General features: G+C 40.2%; 1 protein-coding gene across 2 annotated transcripts in view; it reads right to left on the reverse strand.

Moving 5' to 3' along the window:
- Positions 1-3,795: 3,795 nt before the first annotated feature.
- Positions 3,796-23,384, reverse strand: part of HIPK2 (homeodomain interacting protein kinase 2) — a 174,516-nt gene continuing 154,927 nt past the window's right edge. For both annotated transcript variants that reach the window (XM_081956646.1, XM_081956647.1), the window contains exons 11-15: positions 22,893-23,072; positions 18,089-18,370; positions 10,060-10,304; positions 7,882-8,042; positions 3,796-6,963 (exon numbers count right to left, since the gene is read on the reverse strand). In XM_081956646.1, coding sequence (XP_081812772.1) covers positions 6,508-6,963; positions 7,882-8,042; positions 10,060-10,304; positions 18,089-18,370; positions 22,893-23,072 — 1,324 coding nt within the window. In that variant the 3' untranslated portion in view covers positions 3,796-6,507. The remainder of the gene's footprint in view (positions 6,964-7,881; positions 8,043-10,059; positions 10,305-18,088; positions 18,371-22,892; positions 23,073-23,384) is intronic.

Below are 23,384 nucleotides of genomic sequence, written 5' to 3' on the forward strand. Positions count from 1 at the left end.
ATATTTAAAAAAATATTGGGTTTGGAATGTTTTAAATGTGGTGCAATGACAGATTTATGAAACTGAACCTATTTCTTATGAATTGATGATATATTTTTGATAAAATCTAGGTGACTGGGTGGTTTATCACTCCCTCACTTCTTCTTATGCAAATGGTTCATGCATTACATACCAGCACTCAGATTTAATATTAATAGTATCAGAAAACAGAACATGCACACACCACACACATCCCTACCTTTAAAATTTAAGAGAATATACTCTTGTATCTGGTGATCTCCATCCCCTCTGACACTGTTGAAAGACTGGCACATGGTTTTTTTGAACTTGGCAATTTTAAGTTGTGTGGACTCCAACTCCCAGAGGGTTGAAGTCCACACATCTTAAAAGTGGTCAAGTTCAGTGCTCTAGTGTTTCCCTATGCTAACATTTTAAAGGCTGCTATAACCCATTTTTTCTCTGAGATGCTGCAACCATTTTGCATTATGCGGTTCTGGCATATTTACTGAACAGAAAGTCACCTTCACTTCAATTATCAATCTCTGACATCAAGGTTTATTAAACTGCAACTTTAGATTTCTTTGTGGCTATCCAGATAATTTGATGTTATCACTTATGGTATTTCTTATTTCACTATTTAATTAGCTTCATTCATTGATTCGGGCGGGGGGGGGGGAGGCAAAAGGTTATATAGTCCCCTTGAAAATTGTAATCGGTGCAATCAGACACAGACCACACAAGCTTGTGCTTGACCTGTACAATGCCAGTCACATGCTATGCCAGGCTTCCTTGAATTAGCGCCTTCTATCTGATAACAATTCCCATGAATTAGAATCTGGACTATTGGCTAGATCAGCATTGGACTAGGTAGGCTTGCAGTTGACATTGCGGTCTCGTATTAAGTAAATATAAGTTTTCATTCTTTTCTACCTTAAAACATTGTAGTGCTTTATTAAATTTATATTTTCCTAGACTGAAAAAAAAATGGAATTTCATCTTCTTCCTCTATTAAAAAAATGGTTCTGCTTTTACACTCTGGAATCTTCAATTGTCTTAGAACTGCAATCTATGCAACAAATTGTATTATTTTTATCCTAATGAAGGAGAAATCTTTATATTGCAGTCCCAATTCAATAGGAAGGCACCAGGGTTGCAGAAGACTAAAATAAAGTTCTCCCTGTGTGTTTATTTTATTACTTTTTTATTTCGTTTGTCTCTCTTAACTAATCCATCCTCAAATTGTGCAAGAGTTTTCTTTTTGTAGCCCTATTCGTGTGGTGCCTCTCTCTCTCTCTCTCTCTCTCTCTCTCTCTCTCTCTCTCTCTCTCTCTCTCTCTCCTCTCTCTCCCTCCCTCTCCCTCCCTCTCTCTCTCTCTCTCTCTCTCTCTCAGGAGCAAATGGAAACAATTTTGAGCCCTGCTACAAGAGAGAATGAACAGTAGCTTAGACTAAATCTCTGGGACCTTCAAATTTGAGTAGCCAACATTAGTTACTAGGATTTCCTTCAGTTGGCTTCCTAAATTTCATTTCTTTTCGTTGATACAAATCCCCAACTATTGCACTTCCAAGCTGGGAAACCTAACTACAAATATTTGTATCTTGAGTTCATTATAACATTATAATGACTTCCACTCTGTAATATTTCTGTATCAAAGGGATTCATCAAATAGTGTTTGGCTTACCGAATCATGGTTTGTAGGAGCACCAATTGATTGGGTTTTTACAATGTGCAACTACTTTGTACACAATCCATTCTTAACAAACCCAGTGAACAGGACTGCAGAATATGCTAAATTATATTGGGATTTTGTTTGGTTTTGATTTAGGGACTTGTGTGAACTCATCCATCAAGTACTACAGTACAAGGTTTGTATTAGGTTTCCATGATCTTACCATTCTTCTTAAATCTATTTTAAGCCAGCAATTGTTTGGCTTATGCCTTAAAAGGCAGACTTCCGGAAAAGTAAAAAACATAATAAGAAAGTATCCAGAAACTGCAGAGGTATAAAAACTACAATATGGCATGTAGCCACGTTTTCCTGCTATGTAAATAAGCCTAAGCAAATCTGGGGTTACTTCCATCTAATCTTCTTTTACACACAAGAGTCTAGAAACGTTTTTGTTCTACAATATTGTTAAAATAATCAGAGTTCTCTACAATATCCAATCTTAACGAACTGTACTTTGGACATAATGGAGAACTGTGATGTATTTAATTCCTAGTTAGTATCTTTAAACTATGTTAATAAGAAACACATTAGATTCCAATTATGAATTCAGGTTCATGGAACTGTAATTACTTAAAACAGAGATGGAGTACTTTTTAAAACTCTCTCTTGCTGAGGTAGAAACTGGAGGCAGATAGATAAATCTATAAGCCCAGACTCACCATAGCTTATTCACATATTGAGAAGTTTTATTAACATCTTGCTCCTTCCAAGTTTCTCAGGGTATCCTTCTGTCTCCCTTTCCTTCCTTCCTTCCTTCCTTCCTTCCTTCCTTCCTTCCTTCCTTCCTTCCTTCCTAAACCTACATGAGGGGTAAACATGCTGATGCTAATAACACAGAAAAAAATACTTAATAAGATATACTTAACGAATACCTTATTAAGAGAACATTAACAACAAAAGTACACAGAAATGCAAGTGCAATTAAAGCAAACATTAAAATATAATTATAACATATTAAAATTAGTAATACAACAACAAGGATTGAGTTGTAGGATCTTTCCTCTCAAAGATATCAGCAGTTGGTGCTTGAACCTGGACAGAAAGAGAGGAATATACGCTGTTCTATTAAGACCCAGCTGCTGGTGAGGAATTTCTTCATTGGGGAAGCAAAAAATATTCTCTTCAAAAAGGCAGATGCCTTTACACTACTCAGGGGTGGGATTCAGCCGGTTCAGGCAAACCAATAGCTCCAACGATCAGCTGAGAGCGAACCAGTTCACTCCAATGATCAGGTGGGCCCACCTGCCCCTGCACTATATACTGACTATATTTCCTTTGTTTGAAGCCCAGCTGATAGGCGCGGCAGAGCAGATTGCTGCGCCTCAGCTGTTTTACTCACCGGGGCTTCCGTAGAAGGTAAGTTTTTGAGCTGTTTTCAAACCCACTGCGCACACGCTCAGCAAACCGGTTGTCACACCGATTGAATCCCACCACCGACACTACTATACTTCAGAGCAGAGAGATGCTAAAAATTAAAAATAAAATGGAGTTCAGTTTCTAAACAGCTGAAAAGAAGCCAGTTTTGCTTCCAGTGATTTACTTCAGAAAAATAATAGTGTCCACCTTAATATTTGGGGTTCCTTCCTGCTGGTGAAGCAAGTGTGCCCACTTCCAGGTATGACAACTATGCTTGTCTTTCTTCTCAACTCCCCTCATGAGCAAGCTTTTTATCTTTACCACCTCTAAGATCCCTCCCTCATCTCTCAATTAACTGACTTGCCTTAACCCAACATCTTATCCTATTGCTTAAGCACTTCTTTTCTGAAGCCAGAAAAATTGGGACACTTATTAGCAGGGGTGTCCACAGAAATTAAAAAACAAAAACAAAAAAACAAATGGCAACCCCATCATCAAAGCTCAGTCTTAACACGCATCACCACAAATGGTTAAAAAAACAAGGAGGGGCTTTGAGCATATTTTTACAAACGCCATATTGATTCCTTGACATTTCTCCCTTCGCCATTCCCAAACCGGTGTCTCTGCTACTTGGGGGCTACCAGATCTGGATTGCAAAAAGTCATGATGACAGCAAAGAGATAAAAGATAACTCCATTACTTTTCCCCCCCATATAATCTTCAAATGTTTGCAGTCCCAGATCTGGTAGCCTTAGCTTAGAAGCCATAATGACTGTTTATAAAGGCAGACAGCCCTTTTTACAATCAAGTTCAAACCACTAATACGAGTAAAACATCACAGGGGAGGGAACAGTTAAAGACTTACACAACAGAAAAATCTAGTGATGTCACCATAAAGTATCTACTAATTCTTTCGTTGTTATTTTATTGTACAAATACTTCTCTTTGGAATCCTTCTGAAAAAGAATGTGCCAAAGGTAGGGGGGAATACAAATAATTTATTGTGGAAGATACAGGGTATGATGAGCTATTGTTAACATTGTTATGATGATTATTACTTTTAAGAAAAAGAAAAGCATAGTAAGAACAAAACGGGACAAAGCGAAGAAAGCACCTGATTTAAAAAAAACACATCTTTCCCCATTTAGTTCTAGATATCTTGGGAGAATTCCAAATTAGCACAGCCAATAGGATATTGTGGGATTTATGTACACCTGGTTAGGGAACCACCAGTTGGGGAAAGCTGATCAAAACCATGGACAGTTATGGTGGCATCTCCAAGCTAGCTTCTAAATGCAGAATGTGTTGCTTAGACATGTTCAGACCGTACCCTAAGGAACTAGAGTCAGACCTGCTACAAGTGTAGTAGAGTCCCTTCCAAGTCCACAACATGAAGCTCCAGTGCAACTGCTTCTCAAGAACAGAAGAAAGCCAAACCAAACCAGCTTTTGGCACCAGTCTGAGTCTGATGTTCTAGAAAGAATACCTCTTTCTTCTCAGATTTCTGAAACCAGTCAAATGAAAATATATAAAGTTCGTTCCAAGTCATTGCCCTTCACCCACTACACCCTTACACCCTCCCCCAGTTTAGACATAGCAATTGAACACGAGGTACTACATATTAATAATCCAAAGCAGGCCTGGGCACCTCCCACTCCTACCCCTTTTTCTATTCATACTTTAATAAATATATGAACCTGCAAAATGTTATGGAGAATTGTGCATCCTAGAAGGAAATTCAACTAATAACACAATTGATAAAATGGAATTCCTTGGAAAGCTGCTTTAGGGGCTAAGAACTCATCCAGACATCTCAAATCCACCCCAACCCACCCCGAGAAAAAACACACCCTTTCTTAGGTCCACTGATTGTTCTATTCCAGCAAACTCCCAGCAGCCTTCCTTTGGCCCTTGCAACTTACCCAAGAAAGACATTAAATTTTTGTTTTTGAAAGTCTAGAAGAAGAAAAAAAAAAGGAAAGCAATCAAAAATAAGGAAGAAGAGGAGGAGGAGAAAAAAGGAGCCGAGTTTACATTTGAACGAGCCTCAGTCCGTTTCTAGGTGTACCAGTGGAAGTAAACCCTTAAAACTGCAACTGTCGTTTGGTAAGGCACTACAAGGGAATGATTTAAAACTAAGACTGTGACAGTGTAAAATGGCTGTGCTGAGGACCACACCACGAGAAAAAGGCAGCATCAGCGCGCACATGCGCACACACTCACACACGCAGACACAGATATACCTGGACAATCACATTTGTTACATGCCTATGTTATATCACTTTTTTTGTGCAATAACATTGAGGAAAAGTCTATTGGTATCACTGGAGCTTAACACAAAGTAGAAAACGGCTGTATGGATGTATAGTGCTACATTCTACCAAGGGCCAGCTAGAACTTCTACTCCTACACTAGCAACCCAATCCTAAACACTTGGGATTGTGGAACCTGCTCCCAGTACTGCTGTTATGTTCCAACAGCAGCAGCAGCACACACTGTTGTGCTTTGTGAAGTGGTGACCATAGTAGCTATCAGCCAGAGCAGGCAAATGTTAGGATTGGACTGAAAATGATGAAGGGTTATCCAGAGAAATAAAGGGGAAAAAAAGTATTTTCAAGTAAGGAAGTTGAGATTCTATCATACATTATTAAAGACTTTTCCTTTAAGAAAAGGGATTTATCCAGGATGCTCAGAGTAAGAACAAATAATCAGCACGACCTTTGATTTCATCAGATAGTGTTTTCTGCTCAGTGTTTTTTCTATCCTCCCAACTTTCTAATGCTTCTAGACTTATTGGGAGAGCTGGAATAATCCAAAACAGCTCTCGGTTTTTGCTCATTCCATTACCAACAGAAAACACATCACACTTTTTGTTGTGTTTTTATTTATTTTGGGTTACAGCAACCAGTGCAAAGACAAAGTCATAACCCTTTTGAAATTCTGGATAAATCCCTAATTTGTATGCTTCTTTGTTTAATTAAAAAAAATATACCCAAACACCTATGAAACTTTGTATTAGAAGATTTGAACAATGAATTCCTAAACGGAGTCTCCTGTAATCAGATGAAAATAATCTGTAAAAGTCTCTTGGTGAAGTTATCTAAAACAGGACCAGACAACAGTGGTCCTTCTGCTTCTCCCACTATGTGGTTTGGTGCAGAATTTTATTTATTTTTTTGTATTTTTATTTTCCATTCTTTTTAGTTTTTTTTTCTTTCTTTTCTTTCTTTTTTTAAATAAAAGTGTAGAACGTGTCTCATCTTCTTTTGTCTGCTTTCTTCCTTAAAGTCTCCTTCGTTCAAGTTTCGTCGGAGTCTCCCATTTGCATTGTTCATTTGCCTGTGACATTCTTCAGTATAAAAGCAGCCGTGTTCCTCTCCATGTGCGCTGAAATGTCTTTTTGTTTTCCTCATTCCAGTGTTTAGATGTACGGGTACTGGTTGATTTTTGTAGGACTTAAGGGATATCCAGTGTAGACGGAGGCTGGAGATGCACTGATATAGGTTTGATGGGCAAACTGAGCTTGATACTGACTTGGGTGGATTGTGGGTGATGGAAGGACACGGGGGCCCATGCTGACCGGAACTTGGTGGACGATGCTGGCTGGATAAGTAGTGTGCTGTACGGTGTGTCGGGCTGAGCCTTGGGAAGCCACTAAGTGAGCCACAGTCCCTGTGGAACCCAGAGCCGCGGGTGCTGTGTATGTGTATAGATGAGGTTGAGTTGGCAGATGGGCGGCGGCAGCTGCAGCCAAGTGAGGATGGACTGTGCCATGGCTAGGACTGTTGTGTGGGAAGGAATACGGTGCCTGAGCAATTGTTGGAGTGATGTAAGCCTGTTGCCGTCGATGGCTCCCGGTTGCAAGGTGTTGCTGCGCCTGCACAAAAGAAAAGGAGTAATTGATGGTAAGAGTTGGTGGTCCCTCTTTGTCATCTGGAACTTTCAGCCCTCAGGGTTACAAGCAGGGGTGAAATTCAGCAGGTTCTCACAAGTTCGGCATAAACGGTAGTGGAAATTTTGAGTAGTTCAAAGAACCGGCAAATACTACCTCTGACTGACCCGAGTGGGGAGGGAATGGGGATTTTGCAGCATCCTTCCCCTGGAGTGGGGAAGGAATGGAGGTTTTGCAGTATCCTTCCCCTGCCAAGCCCGCCAAGCCACGCCCACAGAACCGGTAGTAAAAAAAAAATTGAATTTCACTACTGGTTACAAGTGTTTTACTAGGGGAAGAACTGAGTCTTGCATTTCTGGCTGAGAATCTGTCACCTTCTCATACTCTGCAGTATATGCTAAGCATGGGTGGAAAGATGTTGAGTTAAAAGACAAACGTTATGCCCAGGAGGATGATTGGGGGAGGGGGGGAAGTGTAGCCAATGTACAAAAATCAAATATTCTAAAATAATGTATCAGTAAAAATTGTAATAACTATATGGAATGCCAAAAAATTTTTTTAAAAAAGGAATGTGCCTCCATGCCAGGCATTAAATCCTCTTAACTTCACTACTGGTTCGAAACTGGGAGCGCGCGCATGCGGCGCTTCTGCACATGTGCAGAGCATCCGTGATGATGCCTGGGCAGGTGGGCGGTTCGCTCACAGCTCATTTCTCTTGAATGAAAAGTTTCCTTCCTATGCCATTCCCTTTTCTCCTTTCTAACCTTTGATCCATGGTTGAGATCAGATGAACATAGTTGATTTTGAGTAAACTGATCTCTATGGAATTAAGTTGCTTTGCCTGGATTGTAATGTCCAGAGATGTGGGCTCATTTATCCTGGGCTCATTTATCCTGGGCTTACCTGGCTGAGATTAAGAGGCTGCTGCTGCTGGAAGTGTGGTCCTGGCCGCTGCTGCCTGTAGGCGATGGCTCCAGATGAGCTCCCTGAAGAGTGACCACTGGTGGAGGTGACAATGCTAGAGGACTTTGACTTACAGGAAGATGAATGGTGACTGGTAGTGACTAGAGGAGGTGAGAAAGATAAATTTATTATTGCATTCAGGTCTGTAAACTTCAGCAGCTTTCAGACTTCAAACTGGCACCCAAATGAATGAGCTCCCTCTTGGTCAAGTTCAGTGGTGGGTTCCAGATTCCGTTCCAACCGGTACGGTTGGAATGGCCCCGGCGTCACCAACATGGATGCGCGCAGCACGCACATGCATCGTACTTGCCTGCGACACTTCTGCAAGCCTCCGCAACACTCCAGCTGCTCGGCGGAGCATCACGCAGGTGCCATATGCGCCATGCGCGTGCGTGGAAGCGCCAAAGGCTTAAAGGACAGGTAAGGAACTTGGGCGGGCAGGTGGACAGAACGGTACCCGGTGCTCTGGGCAGGCTCCGGTACACCCTGCAACCCACCACTGGTCAAGTTACACCTTGTTTCATTCATATTTAACTCACGCTACATGCGTCTCTGAAGAGCCTCAAGGATGAGCCAAAAGCGGCCAACACCTTTTGTGTGTTTTCTTGGATGTAACAGAAGGACAAAATACATCCTTGAATGCATGGGAAGGAATTATATTAAGTGCATTCAGGAGTTTTTGTTTTGTGCCTTTTAGTCAGTGTGGAGGGAGGGAGGAAGACAGAGAAAAAAGAGTGAGACACTGACCCAATATCATTCAGTTGGCTTTGTGCCTAGGATGGATGAAGAAGTCATGGTCTCCTCTTTCTAGAGTCATGCCTTAATCATTGCACCAAACTGCTTCTCCTTTATTTATCTTAATTTAATTAAAATTATATTTTATAAAAATAGTTTTGGTTCTAGCCCCTCCCGAATCTGTATCCTGGCCTACCCTATTTGGAGGAATGCAATATTCAGCATGTTCTTCAGACATCAAGTGTGGTCCTTAGCATGGAAAAAAGTAGTAAGGTGTTATCACTTCTGCTAAATTCCAAGGAAGTGGTTTTTTCCTCCAAAACTGTTTGCATCTGGAGCTTCTCCATGTTGGCTTTGGAAAAACATATCTCTCTCTGTCTCTCTCCTCTCTCTCCGTTTCCTTCCCTCTCCTTTCTATTCTTCACAGTTAGTGGGCTACTTATGGTTGAGCAGAGCATGAAGGAACTACTAACTAGAGAATCTTAAATACCAATGAGGTGGGCGACATGGGGGGTGTACATGTATATCAAGACTCATATTCCCACTGGAATTATTTATCCCCAAAGGCTGACAATATATCACCAGAGATGGCCAAATTATATAGAACATGATTTCTGACAGCTACCCTGCTGACACAAAAGATACCAAGGAGCTGTTATTTCTGACTTACTTTAGTTTACTAAAAAAAAAAATCAAGACAAAATCATGGAGATGCTCTATTAAAGGCAAACCCCACCATGGACAGTTTTGGAGAGATTTATCTACCTATCCCCCATTTCTGCCTCTCTTCCAGTCTTCCCACGTGGTCACAAGAGTGGTAAAGAAAAGTAACACGGATAGAAGCTTCCTAAGGAAGTTGGGACGCAGTGGCTCAGTAACTAACATGCTGAGCTTGTCGACAGGTCGACAATTTGGCGGTTCGAATCCCTAGTGCTGTGTAACGGAGTGAGCTCCCGTTACTTGTCCCAGCTTCTGCCAACCTAGCAGTTTGACAGCATGTAAAAATGCAAGTAGAAAAATAGGAACCACCTTTGGTGGGAAGGTAACAGCATTCTGTGCACCTTCAGCACTTAGTCATACCGGCCATATGACCACATATGGAGATGTCTTTGGACAGCGCTGGCTCTTTGTCTTTGAAACAGAGATGAACACCATCCCCTAGAGTCGGGAATGACTAGCACATATGTGCAAGGGGAACTTTTACCTTTACCTTAAAGAAGTTCTGATTTTGCCACCCCTCTAGAACTTCATTTTTTGGCTGGCAACAAGACCGTTATCTCTGTGTTAACTCTCTCTTACCTCCAGGCATGACGCACTAACCACAACCACTTTTCACCTTTAATTTAAGGGTTTTTATTCCTTGAAGATATGCAACCAACGTACCTGGTACCAAGCTATCACATTCTACTAAGACTTCGCTGGCCTGGGTTTTCAGCGGTGGTACAATGATCGTCCGAGGATTGCCATTAAAGTGTGACTCTGGTGCACCCTTTGTGTCATAATTGTTTCCATTATTGTTTCCACCACGATGTTGCACTGCATATGGACTGTTGCCAGAGGAATCAGAATATGGGGAATCGTGCACCGTTACACAGCTGATGACGTTTTTTCTTTGCTTAGACAGGGGGCTGTAAAACAAAAGAAAAACTTTATGGAACACATTCCTATCTGGTGATAAGTAAAAGCACAGCCAAATTCTCTTTTTTTCCAGAGTTTTTTTATCAGTTTATCAAAGAATAAATTCCAAAGGAAAAAACGTAATTGAAAACTTAGAAAAGAGGGAGGGAAAAGAAAAGAGATAGAGGGAAGGGAGAAAAGGGGGGAAAAAGGTACCGACTTCTGACTTTCTTTAGTGCAGTAGAAGATAACAACATTACAACCACAGCTTTTTGCTTTTACACAACAGTATGTACAAGCTATTTCTATAACAACAAGCCTATCTATTTAACAAAAACAAAATCAAAGTTTTGGTTTTTTTTTCATGGCAGTCACAAAATCTGGAAGCAATTTCAGAATAGAAAAAAGGTTTTATATATATTCTCTTCTCTGGATAAAAGAATCAATTTAACCAGGGCTGTCAAACTCACGTCATCATAGCTCTGCGCTAAACCAGGCGTAGGCCTAGCCAGCACATGATGGATCTGGCCTGCAGGCCATGAGTTTGACAGCTCTGAATTTAAGCATCTCTACTTCTGTTTGCTGTGGGGAATATTACATTTTTTAACGTTAAAGGGAGAAAACACTTTTTTTAGTTTTTATATTCTACTAATTTAAAAAGTACTCAAGTATTATATATATAAAGGAGAATAAAAGAAAACTCTTCCTTTTAAACTCAGAACTACATTAGAACAGTCATGTTCTCAATAGCACATCCTTAAAAAATATGAGGCACGGTGGTAAAACCTGCCATTCCACTAGGTCAGTGATGGCTAACCTTTTGGTTGTTGGGTGCCAAAAATGCGAAGGTGTGTGTGTGTGTGTGTGTGTGTGTCTGGCACCCATAATGCAAAATGCCCCCCCCCCCATGCGGGCACAACCTCCCCCACGCTCCCCCCCCACTACTCACCTCCAAGCTGAGCTTGGCATTTCCTCCAGGGGGACAGAGGAGGCCGTTTTCACCCTCCCCAAGCTCCAGGAAAGCCTCCGGAGCCTGGGGAGGGCAAAAAACAGGCCCAAAAGGCCAACTGGAAGTTTGGAAACAATCCATTTCCAGCTTCCGAAGGGTCTCCGGGGGCCAGGGGAGGCCCTTTTCACCTTCCCCAAGCTCCAGAGGCTTTCCTGAAGCCTGGGGAGAGCAAAAGCCTGGCCCTTTGGAAGGCTGAAAATCAGCTGGCCAGCACACACATGCGCTCTGGAGCTGATGGCTCACATGCCGGCAGATATGGCTCTGTGTGCCACCTGTGGCACGCGTGCCATAGGTTCGCCATCATGGCACTAGGTCATCAACACAAATGGCAGGGTTCTTTTGTTAAGCCGATTCTTTGAGATGTTGGGTGTTGAGATGTGATTGCAGAATGATAGAGGAGATGGTGATGGTGTGACAGGAAGCCTGCTGGGTGTCCCTCAACCTTGGCTGTTGCCTTGGGTGCAATGGAATATACTCAGCAGTGGTATCTCCCTCAAAGGCGCCTTAAATCCCAATAATTAATATAATTATTCCTCCCTTACTTTCACCTTGTCTCACCACAAAGACAAGGCAAAGCATCAGAAGGCAAGACAAGAAAAAATGGATGGAAACTAATCAAGGAGAGAACCAACATAGAAATAAGGAGAAACTTCCTAACATTGTGAACCATCAGTAGAAATTATGAGTGCTCCATCACTGGAGGTTTTTGGGAAGAGATTGGACAAATTTGTCTGAAATAGTACAGGGTCTCCTGCTTGATCAGAGGTTGGATTAGAAGACTTCCAAGATCCCTTCCAACTCTGTTCTTCTGTTATTTCTGTGTTAATATTCACATTCACTTTCTCTTATAGTCTTTCAAAACTGCCATTTGCTAACAACTTTTGAAGGAGCTCCAAGGACCACCCCAGAGCTCTCGGAGGTCCCAATTTGTACAATCTCTACTTGAGGCCAGATCTAGCATGAAGTCATCATTAACCTGAACACTGAGATGCTGTTCATGTGGATCTGTTGGTAATTAAATCAAAGGAGTTCAAAATAGTTAACACTAACGAATCTCATGCTATGATACTAGTCTATTGAATAAAATGCATCAATACTTTGTGAGACTCCCACTGCTTTGCTGTCTGATACCATTCAGGCTTTTCCTCAAAATCCTCCTGACTTTGATTCATCTTTGAGGGTAGTCAGCTGTGCCAAAATGTGCTCAAATGACTCCACTCCCAAATGGACTCTGGTCTTGACTACAGGAAATCTGAGCAATGTTTTCCTGGTACCACTATGTTGCTATGGCGATAGTAATTTTTATAGAATGCCGACAATAATTGTGGATAAGGAACTCAGCAATAAAATATGTTGGTGGACACTGCAGTTTTTTTTTAAAAAAAAAGCTTTTTCTCAATGTCTTCAGTTAGATGTATATGAGTAGAATAAATATGTATATGTAGGTATTTTAAAGGTATTTTAAAGAATGATTGTCCAAGGAATGGGGTACTGTTTGCTGAATAGATTTTTATCCCTGTTGTTTTAAAGTTTAGTTACATACAACAAACAAATTACTTGTGGCTCAGTCAACAAACAATGTTTTTAAGCCAAAGCTTGACACCGGGGTGGGTGGGGTGGGGTTAAGGGGGGGGCAATCTGGCTTCACACAAGCCAAACCACAAAGAATAGTGCAATGGTTGGACTTTAAAAAATGCTACTTAAAAACTTAAAAAGTCAAAGATAAATTTTTTAAAAAAAAATTTTTTTAATGAGCCATGAAAAGAATGCTATTAGTTTAGCAATAATTGCTTCTCCCAAAACTTTCAGGAATTCTGTTTTTGGGAAAAGCATGGAACACACCTCTCTTCTTTATTTTTGTTTAGGTCCTACATATTTGTTTTCACTATTCTGCCATTCTGTATTTTTTTTTTCATTGTCTTCTGACCTACTTGTTTGAATTTTATTTATTAGCCACTCAGAGAAGCCTCCCAGGCTGAGCTATTATATATAATTATATATAACTTTAGGCTTTAGAAACAGGTAATGACTGGCACTGAGATAATAGAAGAAGGGGTTCTGATTTTCAGAACTCTGTAAACGTTGCATTCTAATATATTTCTCTAAGGAAACACTAAAATGGAAACTCTCATTTTACACAAATCTTTTACTGATTTTTCTGCACCCCAAAACTTTATGTTTTTTCCTCCTTTTTCTAAAAGATTCGTGTCAGCTTCTTCTGCTATTACTGTATTTTTTGGAGTATAAGAAGCACCTTCCCCCCCCTCCCAAAGAGACTGAAAATCTGGGTGTGTCTTATACATTGAATACAGCATTTTTTGCCTCCCGAAACCCCGCCTCCTTCACAAAAATGGCCGTGCAGAGCCTCTAGGAAGCTTTCAGAGTGCTCCTGGGGCTGGGGAGGAGTGAAAAATAGGCTGACTTTTGCTCAAATTTGCCCCCTGCCCCCAGGAGCACTCTATAAGCCTCCTAAAGGCTATACATGCCCTTTTTTTTGACAAAAACTGGCCCATTCTCACAAAAATGGGCTGCTTTTTGCTCATTTGGGGGGGGGCACCGTCCAGGAGCACTCTACAAGCCTCCTAAAGGCTATTCATACTCTTTTTAAAAAAATAAACGAACCTGTTTTTGTGAAAAACGGGCCGTTTTTGGGAGGTCGGCAGAGTACAAAAACTTTTTTTTTTAATTTGCCTCTTCAAACTCTTGGTGTGTCTTATACTCTGAAAAATGTGATAACTAATGCAGGGAATGAAACAGTACTTTAAAGCAATGTTTCTGTACCTCAGCAACCACAGCCTCACAGCCAGCATGTGGCCCTCTGGCCTCCATCTACAGCCTCTGGAGCACTACCAGATTCAGCTGGCATACTCTGTTTTTTCCATTGCTGTTTTGCAGAAGTAGCAATGGATTGTTAAACCTCTGAAAAGCACGGGCATACCAATTTCCATCCTTATAATCTCTTCAACTGCTACCTTTAGAAATTATAAAATACCATATCATTGCATCCTTTAGATCTATTCCAGACCTAAAAAAAAAAAAGGTAGGGGGTTGTCTGCCTACCCCTGCATTAGGGACAAGGCACAACCTTCAAAAGCTCTTCATTTTAATGTACTATTCAACTGAGACAAAAATGGGGAATTACTAATATTTCTTGAGACCGATGGATTTGCTGGGCAAAGTGATTAGACAGAATAGGTTGGGTATGTCACAGAACAAATGTACTGTTTTTTTTCTCCAGGTTATGTGAAGAATTGGTTATTTTCTTTCTTAAATGTGGAACATTGGAAAATTGATTTCCAGGAATGTTCAAGCTGGATTGCTATGGAGGCTTCTCTGGACAATCTGCAGTCATCATTCAGTTGTCTTTGAAATAAATAGACTAGCATAAAGACTAAGATGGCGGTCTGGGACCCATGAGGTTTGCAACTCCTTTTGACCATAGTAATCTCTGGAGCATGTGACAATCACTACCGTTTTGTTCAATTTATTTCATAAGGTTTTTTGGAGAAGCTAAATAAAGGGGAAATCCAGGATGCATGTCACCTTATGCTCCCAGAGGAAAAGCATTAGTATTGCACAATAAGATATTATTAATAGGTATTGTTTTTGCAGTTACAAATATCTCAGTATTCAGCATACTTGTCAATCATTCCCAGCCCATAATTTTCCTAACATAGTCCCATACTTAGAAAGTTGTTGTTTCTTCCTCTGGAAATTAATAACTTTTCCCCAATAGGCAAGCAAGAATTACTTATGCTACCCATCTCAAATACATGGCTCTTTTTGGCTAATGATTACAAACAAGATAAAAACATCATAACAAACCAATCAATAACATAGACAGCAGCTGAAATAAAAGATCATCCAAGAAAACAATGAACACAACTGTGATCTCCAGAGCTCCATCTCAGTAATATAAGCAGGTCTTCAAGGCCTTACAAAAAGACCAGCAGGATTGTGGCAAATCTGATCTCTGGGAGAATGAAGTTCCAAATATTATTTATTGCTATAGCCTAAATGAGACTCCATTTCCAGAGAACCTTACAGTATAAATGGAATAAGAATAAATACCAAAATCAATTAATACAATTATATTCACTGATTCTGGCACACCAGCATGTTGAGGTAGTGTGGTCTCATTCATTCTTAAAGGCCTTTCTGAAGAGTCATGTTTTCACAGTATTATTCGACTAAAGGGAATCTATATTAATTCATGAAGCAAATGATGGCATAATTATATCATCATTATGCAACATCTCACTTTATGTCCCTGCATCAGACATTGGGATATGAGGACGGAATGATGGTCTTTGTGTTATAACATATCATACATCTCAGCATGTTGATATTCCAATTTGCTTTGAGTGCCTCTGGACACAATCCCAGGAACCTAATCTTAATAAAGAATTTGTATTTATAAAACCCATACCTGGAATTTGATCACTAATTTATTGATCAACGAATGGATTCTGAATTATACCCATTTAAAATAAGAATATTCTTCAGTTGTACAATACACTCAATAATTTTCTCCATTAGGTGGCATACTTTAACTATGTTAGACTAGAACATAAGGTTGTCTTTATTACATGAACTCTTCTTTCCCTACTGTTTTTCAAATCATGAGAATTGATTATCTATAAAATGTTTATTGATTAAAATGTATAGGTAAAATGATGGATTAAAGCACAGTTAACTTGTTCCTATGCCTACTTATTCAGAAGCAAATTCTCAGCTCCATCAACTTACTTTAGCTATGTATGCATTGATGCCTTTGTACACTTTATCTCCATTAGACATAAATAACATGGTATATAAACACGAATCAGACAGCACTGTTAATGAAGAAAAAGTGACTTTTCTAATATGAATCTAAGATTTCACCTGTACTCATTTTATGATTGGCAGTTTATTTATTTATTTATTTAATTTGACTTCTTAGTCGCCCCCTCTCCCCCCAGGGACTCGGGGCGACGTACAATAGCAACGGTATTTCCTAAGAAATGATGAATTTGGAATGCTGCCATATAAAATGGATTAATTTTATATAAGAATGCTTATTGCTATAGCTCTATTTTTAATATACTGATTATTTTAATATATAGATGGATTGCTGTATATTGAAGTCAAAAGCTTAATATGTTTCTATTGCATATTATTTTATGCCTTGGGTACTTGCATTTCAGAAATATTTAATAGCTTGAAGCTATTAAAAATAACTACATATGTGTATGTCTATATTTTATATCAATTACTAGATTTCTTTTACATGTTGCCCGATAATTATTTAAATCTCAGTTTTGAACTTGTCTGGGCTTAGAAAAATTAAACAGCATTAAGGACAAGAGTCCTTAATACTGTTTAATTTTGCTAAGAGTTCTATAACCCTAATAGTCCCATTAGGGTTTTAGGCTAGATTGGAATGTTGCCACACAAAAAAAGGAGGAGGCAAGGAAAACTGCATGGTTATATCCATATATCCACCAGAAACCAAGTATGACTTCAGGACATTTCTTCATTTTTTAAAATTAAAAGCTTGAAATATGGCACAATTGTGGCAATATCCAAATCATCATTATGAAATCTGAAATTCATCTTTTAAATTTAAATACCATATTTTTGGTATGCTTGTCTTTATCACAAATCGGATTAAGGACCTGGTTTAGATTTTTAAAAGATCTGGGTTAATTTTCCAAAAGTTCAGAAATTGTCCAGGAAATTTAGCAATACCAATTACCTCCTACAAAGTGAGAATCTGTATACCCAATCTCTAATAATCAGTGACTTTTCCAATGTCGTATAATCTATGGGCTGCCTCTCTGCATGAAATACAATTACTTATCTTGCACGCAAAGACTGGGTTGATCAACCTAGGAGAAACAAGATTGTATATAGCAATAGCACTTAGACTTATATACTGCTTTACAGCCCTCTCTGGAAGCATATTGCCACCAACAATCAGGGTCCTCAATTTACTGACCTTGGAAGGATGGAAGGATGAGTCAACCTTGAGCCTGGTGAGATTTCAACTGCCAAATTGCAAGCAGCTGGCAGCCAGCAGAAGTAGCCTGCAGTATTGCACTCTAACCACTGCGTCAATGTGGCTCATCCTGTAAACTGCTCAGAGAGGGATGTAAAGCACTGGGAAGCGGTATATATGGTAAGTCTAAATCAGGGGTGGGTTCCTGCCAGTTCTAACCTCTTCTGTAGAAGAGGTTCCACAAATCTACAGTGCCGTTTAGAACCGGTTCCAGCTCCCTTCCACCACCCACCCGCACATCATCAAGATGAAGAGCAAGAGGAGGAATTCTGGGAGTTGATGTCCACAAGTCTTAAAGCTGTCAAGTTTGAACACCCCTCTAAAGGGTTAGGGGTACAAGGGTCTTGTAACTTGACAGCTTTAAGACTTGCGTGCTTCAAATGCCAGAGTTTTTGAGCCAACATTTTGGTTGCTAAGCAAGAGCGTTGTTAAGTGAGTTTCATCACATTTTACAAGTTGGCCATGCCCACCCAGTCACATGGCTGGCAAGCCACTCCCACCCAGTCACATGGCCAGCAAGCCACACCCACAAAGCAGGCCACACCTACAGAAGAAGTTCTAAAAAAAATTGAAAACCACCAGTGGTCTAAATGCTGTTGCTAACTAAAAGAGAAGCTGTGTTAACTAAAATGAATGGATTGGCTCCATTGCATGACAAAGATTAGCTGGCAGTTCAGTGATAAATAACTCTAAAATGGTGCATACCTACATATTTCTTCTGACCAGCATATATGACGTCAGCTTACCTTGTAGGTGCATGCTTCTGTTCCTCTTCTTCATCGGTGTCACTGCTGATTGTGATAACACTGATTGTGGGGCTGGGGGTGTCCGGGATGACTATTGTTTGTCTCTGTCGTTCCCTTGTGGTACTAGAAGGTCCATCTCCCCACCCACATGTGACAGAGGTGCTGCAGGCTGGGCTGTTGTGCACCACCGCACAACGAGGAGGGGTGTTCTCCTTTACTCGCTTAGACCGCTGTGGAGAGCTGATCGTTTGAGAAGAAGATACCTCAAAGTTGGACATATTCCTGAAAATAGTGATAAGAAGGAAAAAAAAAAGAAATATTAAATGCTTGCAAAAAACAAGGTGAACACGTTCCCCCCCCCCCCCCCCAAGATAACCTCTTGTGGATCTCAATCCACTTCTAGAAAGAAAAATATTACAGACATGTTGCTGTTGTGGTGAATGGGGAAAGAAAGGAATAATTAGAATACAAGTCCTCAATTTACAACCACAATTAAGCCCAAAACATATGTTGCTAAGTGAAATATTTGTTAAGTGAGTTTTGCCCCATTTTATAACCTTTCTTGCCACAGCTGTTAAGTGAATCATTGCAGTTGTTATTAATAACGTTGTTAAGTGAACCTGGCTTCCCCCATTGACTTTGCTTGTCAGAAGGTCGCAAAATTGGATCACATGACCCCAGTGCACTGCAACCGTCATAAATATGAGTCAGTTGCCAAGCATCTGAATTTTGATCACCTGACCACAGGGATTCTACAATGGCCATAACTGTGAAAAACGGTCATAAATCACTTCTTCCGCTGTAACTTTGAATGGTCACTAAATGAGCTGTTGTAAGTCAAGGACTACCTGCGGACAGGTAGGAGAGAGACAGAATGACAAAAATAGTGACTACTATTTCATTGTGCTCTACTGGACTTTCTTTCTGATTTTGTTCTTGTTCTTCTACCTGCAAGTTGGCTTTGTGCTGTACAAACTCCGTCCAGCACAACACATTTACTCTTTCAAATTCAACAATAATACTTAACTACAAAGCCTTTCAATGCAAGCCTATTGAGATAGTGAAACCGGTGCTTATAGAAGAATTGGGCTGTTTGGGCTGAAAGAAAATAGCGCAGTGTGGAAGATAAAAGGACAAATATTTCTGAGATGCTGAGAGTGGGCTGTACATTTCCTCAATTCTTTACATGTTTGTTTCAATATTCTGCTTTTCTTCCAAGTAGCTCAGGCGAATATTTGTATTAAGGGGAACAGTTTTGATTTAGTGTATTGTGGCTTACAAACTAAAATTTATGATTTCTTCCTGCGATTGGAAAACCGAGCCAACTGAGACTCGCTAAACAAACTATTCCATAAAACAGGAGTGTCACACTCAATTTCATTGAGGGCTGCATCAGGGTTGTGTTTGACCTCAGAGGGTCGGGTGGGTGTGGCCAGCTTAATATCACTTGTGTCGGGGGGCGCCTATGAGTTTGACACCCCTGCCATAAAACATTGTGTGAGCCAGTCACTCAAAGTTACCAAGGCTGAGCTCCAGATGCTTTGGCCTCTGACAGTTACTAAATACTGACAGTTGTGAGATGCCACGAAAACTCATAATATCCTTGACACTGTCTGGATTTCGACATTCAAATCATAGTTTTACTGACTAAGCCAAAATCGGTTGGATTTATGCAAGGCACTACATCAAAGCTGGTAGTTTAATTTAGTAAACTAGGATGTCATTCCAGAGCAAAGTAGAAAAAAGCTACATTATCTCTCTACTGACCCCTTTTCAGGAAATTAAAAGGCCTCTTCCAAACACCTGAACTCATGCAACAAAATGCTGGCTACAAAAGTTTTTGTTTTTTAAAGCAGTGTGCAAAGTCATTGATTCCTTAACTGAAACATTCCTAGCCCAGAAAAAAAAAAGAGTGTGACTTCATATGGGTTCAGTGCGGGAACTCACACCAAAATCAAAAGCCTTTCCTCTTGCAGATCTGAATCCTACATATTTCTAATTGTTCCATTTATGGTGCTGCTTTGTTTAGGAAGCAAAAGCATTTGGAACACTTAAAATGCAGCTCTGTATGGACCGAAAATGTACATTTGAAAGCTGGACAGAATTTGGGAAGGCACTAAATTCCTCTTGGACTTAATATTTACTCTCCAAAAAGCCAGCTTACTTTTACAATCACTTTGTTGTAGTTGCTATTATTGTTGTTGATGATGACATTCCAGGGTGATCCGCTACAATAATCCAAAGCAAGTTAAGTTTTACTTCTGGCAAAAGTATTCTCCAGCCAGCCTTTGTCCGAGTGCTCGCATTGGCGTGAGAGCAAACAAAGACCAAGCTGGAACGTTATCAAAGAGAGGGGAATTATGGACATATACCCAGCAATGAGTCCTTTGCATAACAAATGGCTGAACTGTAGCATTCATAGTGCCTGCTGAATACCAATGACAGACACAGAGAATTCTTTTCTCCTGCAGAAGTGCATCACTCATTTGTATACTGTATTATCATGCGAAGCAGATTTCAAGCTACAGAAATCACAGGGCACAGGGCCTCTTCCTATCTCTCACCTTCCCCGCGAGTAAATATCGTGTGCATGTGGTGGGGAGATGGGGGAAGTTTAGCAGGCCAGGATGTGCTGGGAGAATCTGTTCCCTGTTTTAATGGTTGATCAGGCTTTTGCAGTCCCTATCTGCATGAGTCAAAAAGAGGGCTGTGAAAATATCTACAGACCCCTCACATCCTGGACATAAATTGTTTCAACTTCTAAAGGGCACTGCACACCAGAACAACTAGACACAAGGACAGTTTTTTCCTGAATGCCATCACTGTGCTTAACAACTGATTCCCACAATACTGTCAAATAATTTACTAAGACTATATTGCTATTATTATTCTCTTCCTTCCTAGTATCTATCTCACCCCACTTATGACTATAATCATGTTGCTTGTATCTTTCAATTTATATTGTTTTTATTGTTTCCTAGTATGATTTAATAGCTTATTAGTAACCTTGACTCTCACTAAATGTTGTATCTTTTTATTCTTGATGAATGTATTTTATTCTCCTTATGTACACTGAAAGTATATGCACTGAAGACAAATTCCTTGTGTGTCCAATCACACTTGGCCAATGAAGAATTCTATTCTATTCTATTCTATTCTATTCTATTCTATTCTATTCTTTCCCTTCAAAAGGAAAGAAGGCTGGAAAGAAGGGTTATTTATAAACAGATGGTTTTCAAACAGAGACTTACAAATTCATTATAGGTTCTCTGGCCTCAACCAGAGCAAACAAGTAAGGATGTGTCCCCGTTTTATAAAAGTGTGGATCTATTTAAATGTTTCCTCATATTATTGAGAGGATTGTAGGATTCGTTAAAAGAAATGTTTTGACAGACACATTGATTGGATTCCACTCTCAAAAGGCACAGTCTGAGAATGTTTTGAGTGTTTGCCCTGACAAAGTGCTGCTACACCCAGTTGGAAAGAATGCTATCATATCTATGGAGGGTTTCGTATGTGATCCGATACTTTGCTCATAGACTGAGGTCACCTATATTATGCACCAGAATCTTACTTGGAAGGAAATCGAGCCAGAAAAACAATGTATAGCCAATTGAACGAAGACCTCTCCTAAAACATCCGTCCTACAATCAGCAATATCCCTGACCAGAATGATGATAGATACCACTGATGGGCAAAGCACGCATCACCCATCCTTTGCCTCTGAGGGCTTGCCCACATCTTGAAAATCCCCCTTGTTCAGCATCATTTCTCTGGCTAATGTGCAGGTTCACATAGGGAAGCTGTGGAGGCAGGAGCTATCCCCTCTCCTTCCCAAGAACTCCATCCTGGTTGATGGGGAGGTAAATAATGGACCACTGGTAGGAATACGCTTAGAAACTTCCTATATTAAAATGTTTTCCAATTATCTAGGGCAGGGGTGCCAAACTGGCAGCCCGCAGGCCTGATGCATCATGTGCAGGTCAAGCCCACTCCAGCTCGTCGAATGGGGAAAATGTCGTGAAACGTCACATGACGGCGATGAGACACAGCGAGTTTGACACCCGTGATCTAGAGCAAACGCAGATCAGCCACTCAAATGCCATTGGGTTCATGGACATTAGATATTCAGTGTGAGTGCCTGCAAGAAAAAAGCCTAAACAGCGTACACAAACTTGTGTACACAAGTGTACACAAGGAAGTTTTCTCTTGTACATTGTCAACTGGCAATGAGAGGAGATAATTGTGAGCATTCATGTGCTATGCATTCTGAGAATAATGCTTGACCTGAGCAAATTTGAGCTGTGTGTATTTAAAAACGTGCCACAGTGCCACGTCTACCCTGGTAACATCTCTAGGAAAGGAAGGTGTAATATGATTTGTATTGATCCATTTGAAATGTAAAGCTCTCTAATCCAACTACAAAATGGACTGTTCTGAATGTTTGGGAGGTGTTTTGAGCTCAGATAAAGAGCATTCCCCACTTGAAACAGTGTTATGTTGAGTTCAAAACACTTGCCAAGTGTTGGAAACAGCCCATTTCAAAATCAAAACAGCTGCTCCATAGTCAAAACAGGATACTTCGAATTCACTTAAAATTTTTTGCATATTCTGGTTATCTATAAAGATTTTCTTTTTCCATTTTCCAAAACCCTTTGTGTCTGCTCAGTGAAAAGAAAATGTACAAAAGTGACTGGGCTCCATACTGGACCTCTCCTCTTTTTTAAACCAACAGACTATATGAAGAACAGACAAAAGCTGGCTTCTCTCTCCCCCCACATGGATTATCCTCCCACCCTCATACCTTGCAGATGATTGGTGCTGTTTGCTCTTCCTTGAGGAGGTGGTGCTGGTTGGTTGTTGCCTCATGACGTGAGCTACACCCACATTTAAAGGCTGGGCTGCTGGAAGGGTGACATGACTTGTTAAAAGTGCAGGTTGTTGTATGATGGGGTTGTAATGGCTACCGTGAGCATGTGTATTTCTGCAAGAAGAGAAAGGAAATTTTGCATATTTCAAAAATAATTCAGAAATCAATGGCAATACCATGTATCTGACAAGCATTTTAGAAATGACTCTTACTTCTTTCCATCTTCCCACTCCCATGAACTCCTCCCGCATTTGAAATAATATTTTAGTGCAGCTGCAATAACTTTTCCCAATGTCCCATCCAGACCTTTAAAGGTGTTTTCAAGGGAATTCTTAAGAGTTCTTTCTTAATGTTCTCCAAATGCTAGTACAGTAGCAGGACATCCAATATATTGATTTCATCTTTATTGCTGTCTTGTCACCCTTA

Source organism: Natrix helvetica (genome assembly GCF_964273705.1).
Source record: "Natrix helvetica genome assembly, chromosome: 6".
Classification (NCBI taxonomy): domain Eukaryota; kingdom Metazoa; phylum Chordata; class Lepidosauria; order Squamata; family Natricidae; genus Natrix; species Natrix helvetica.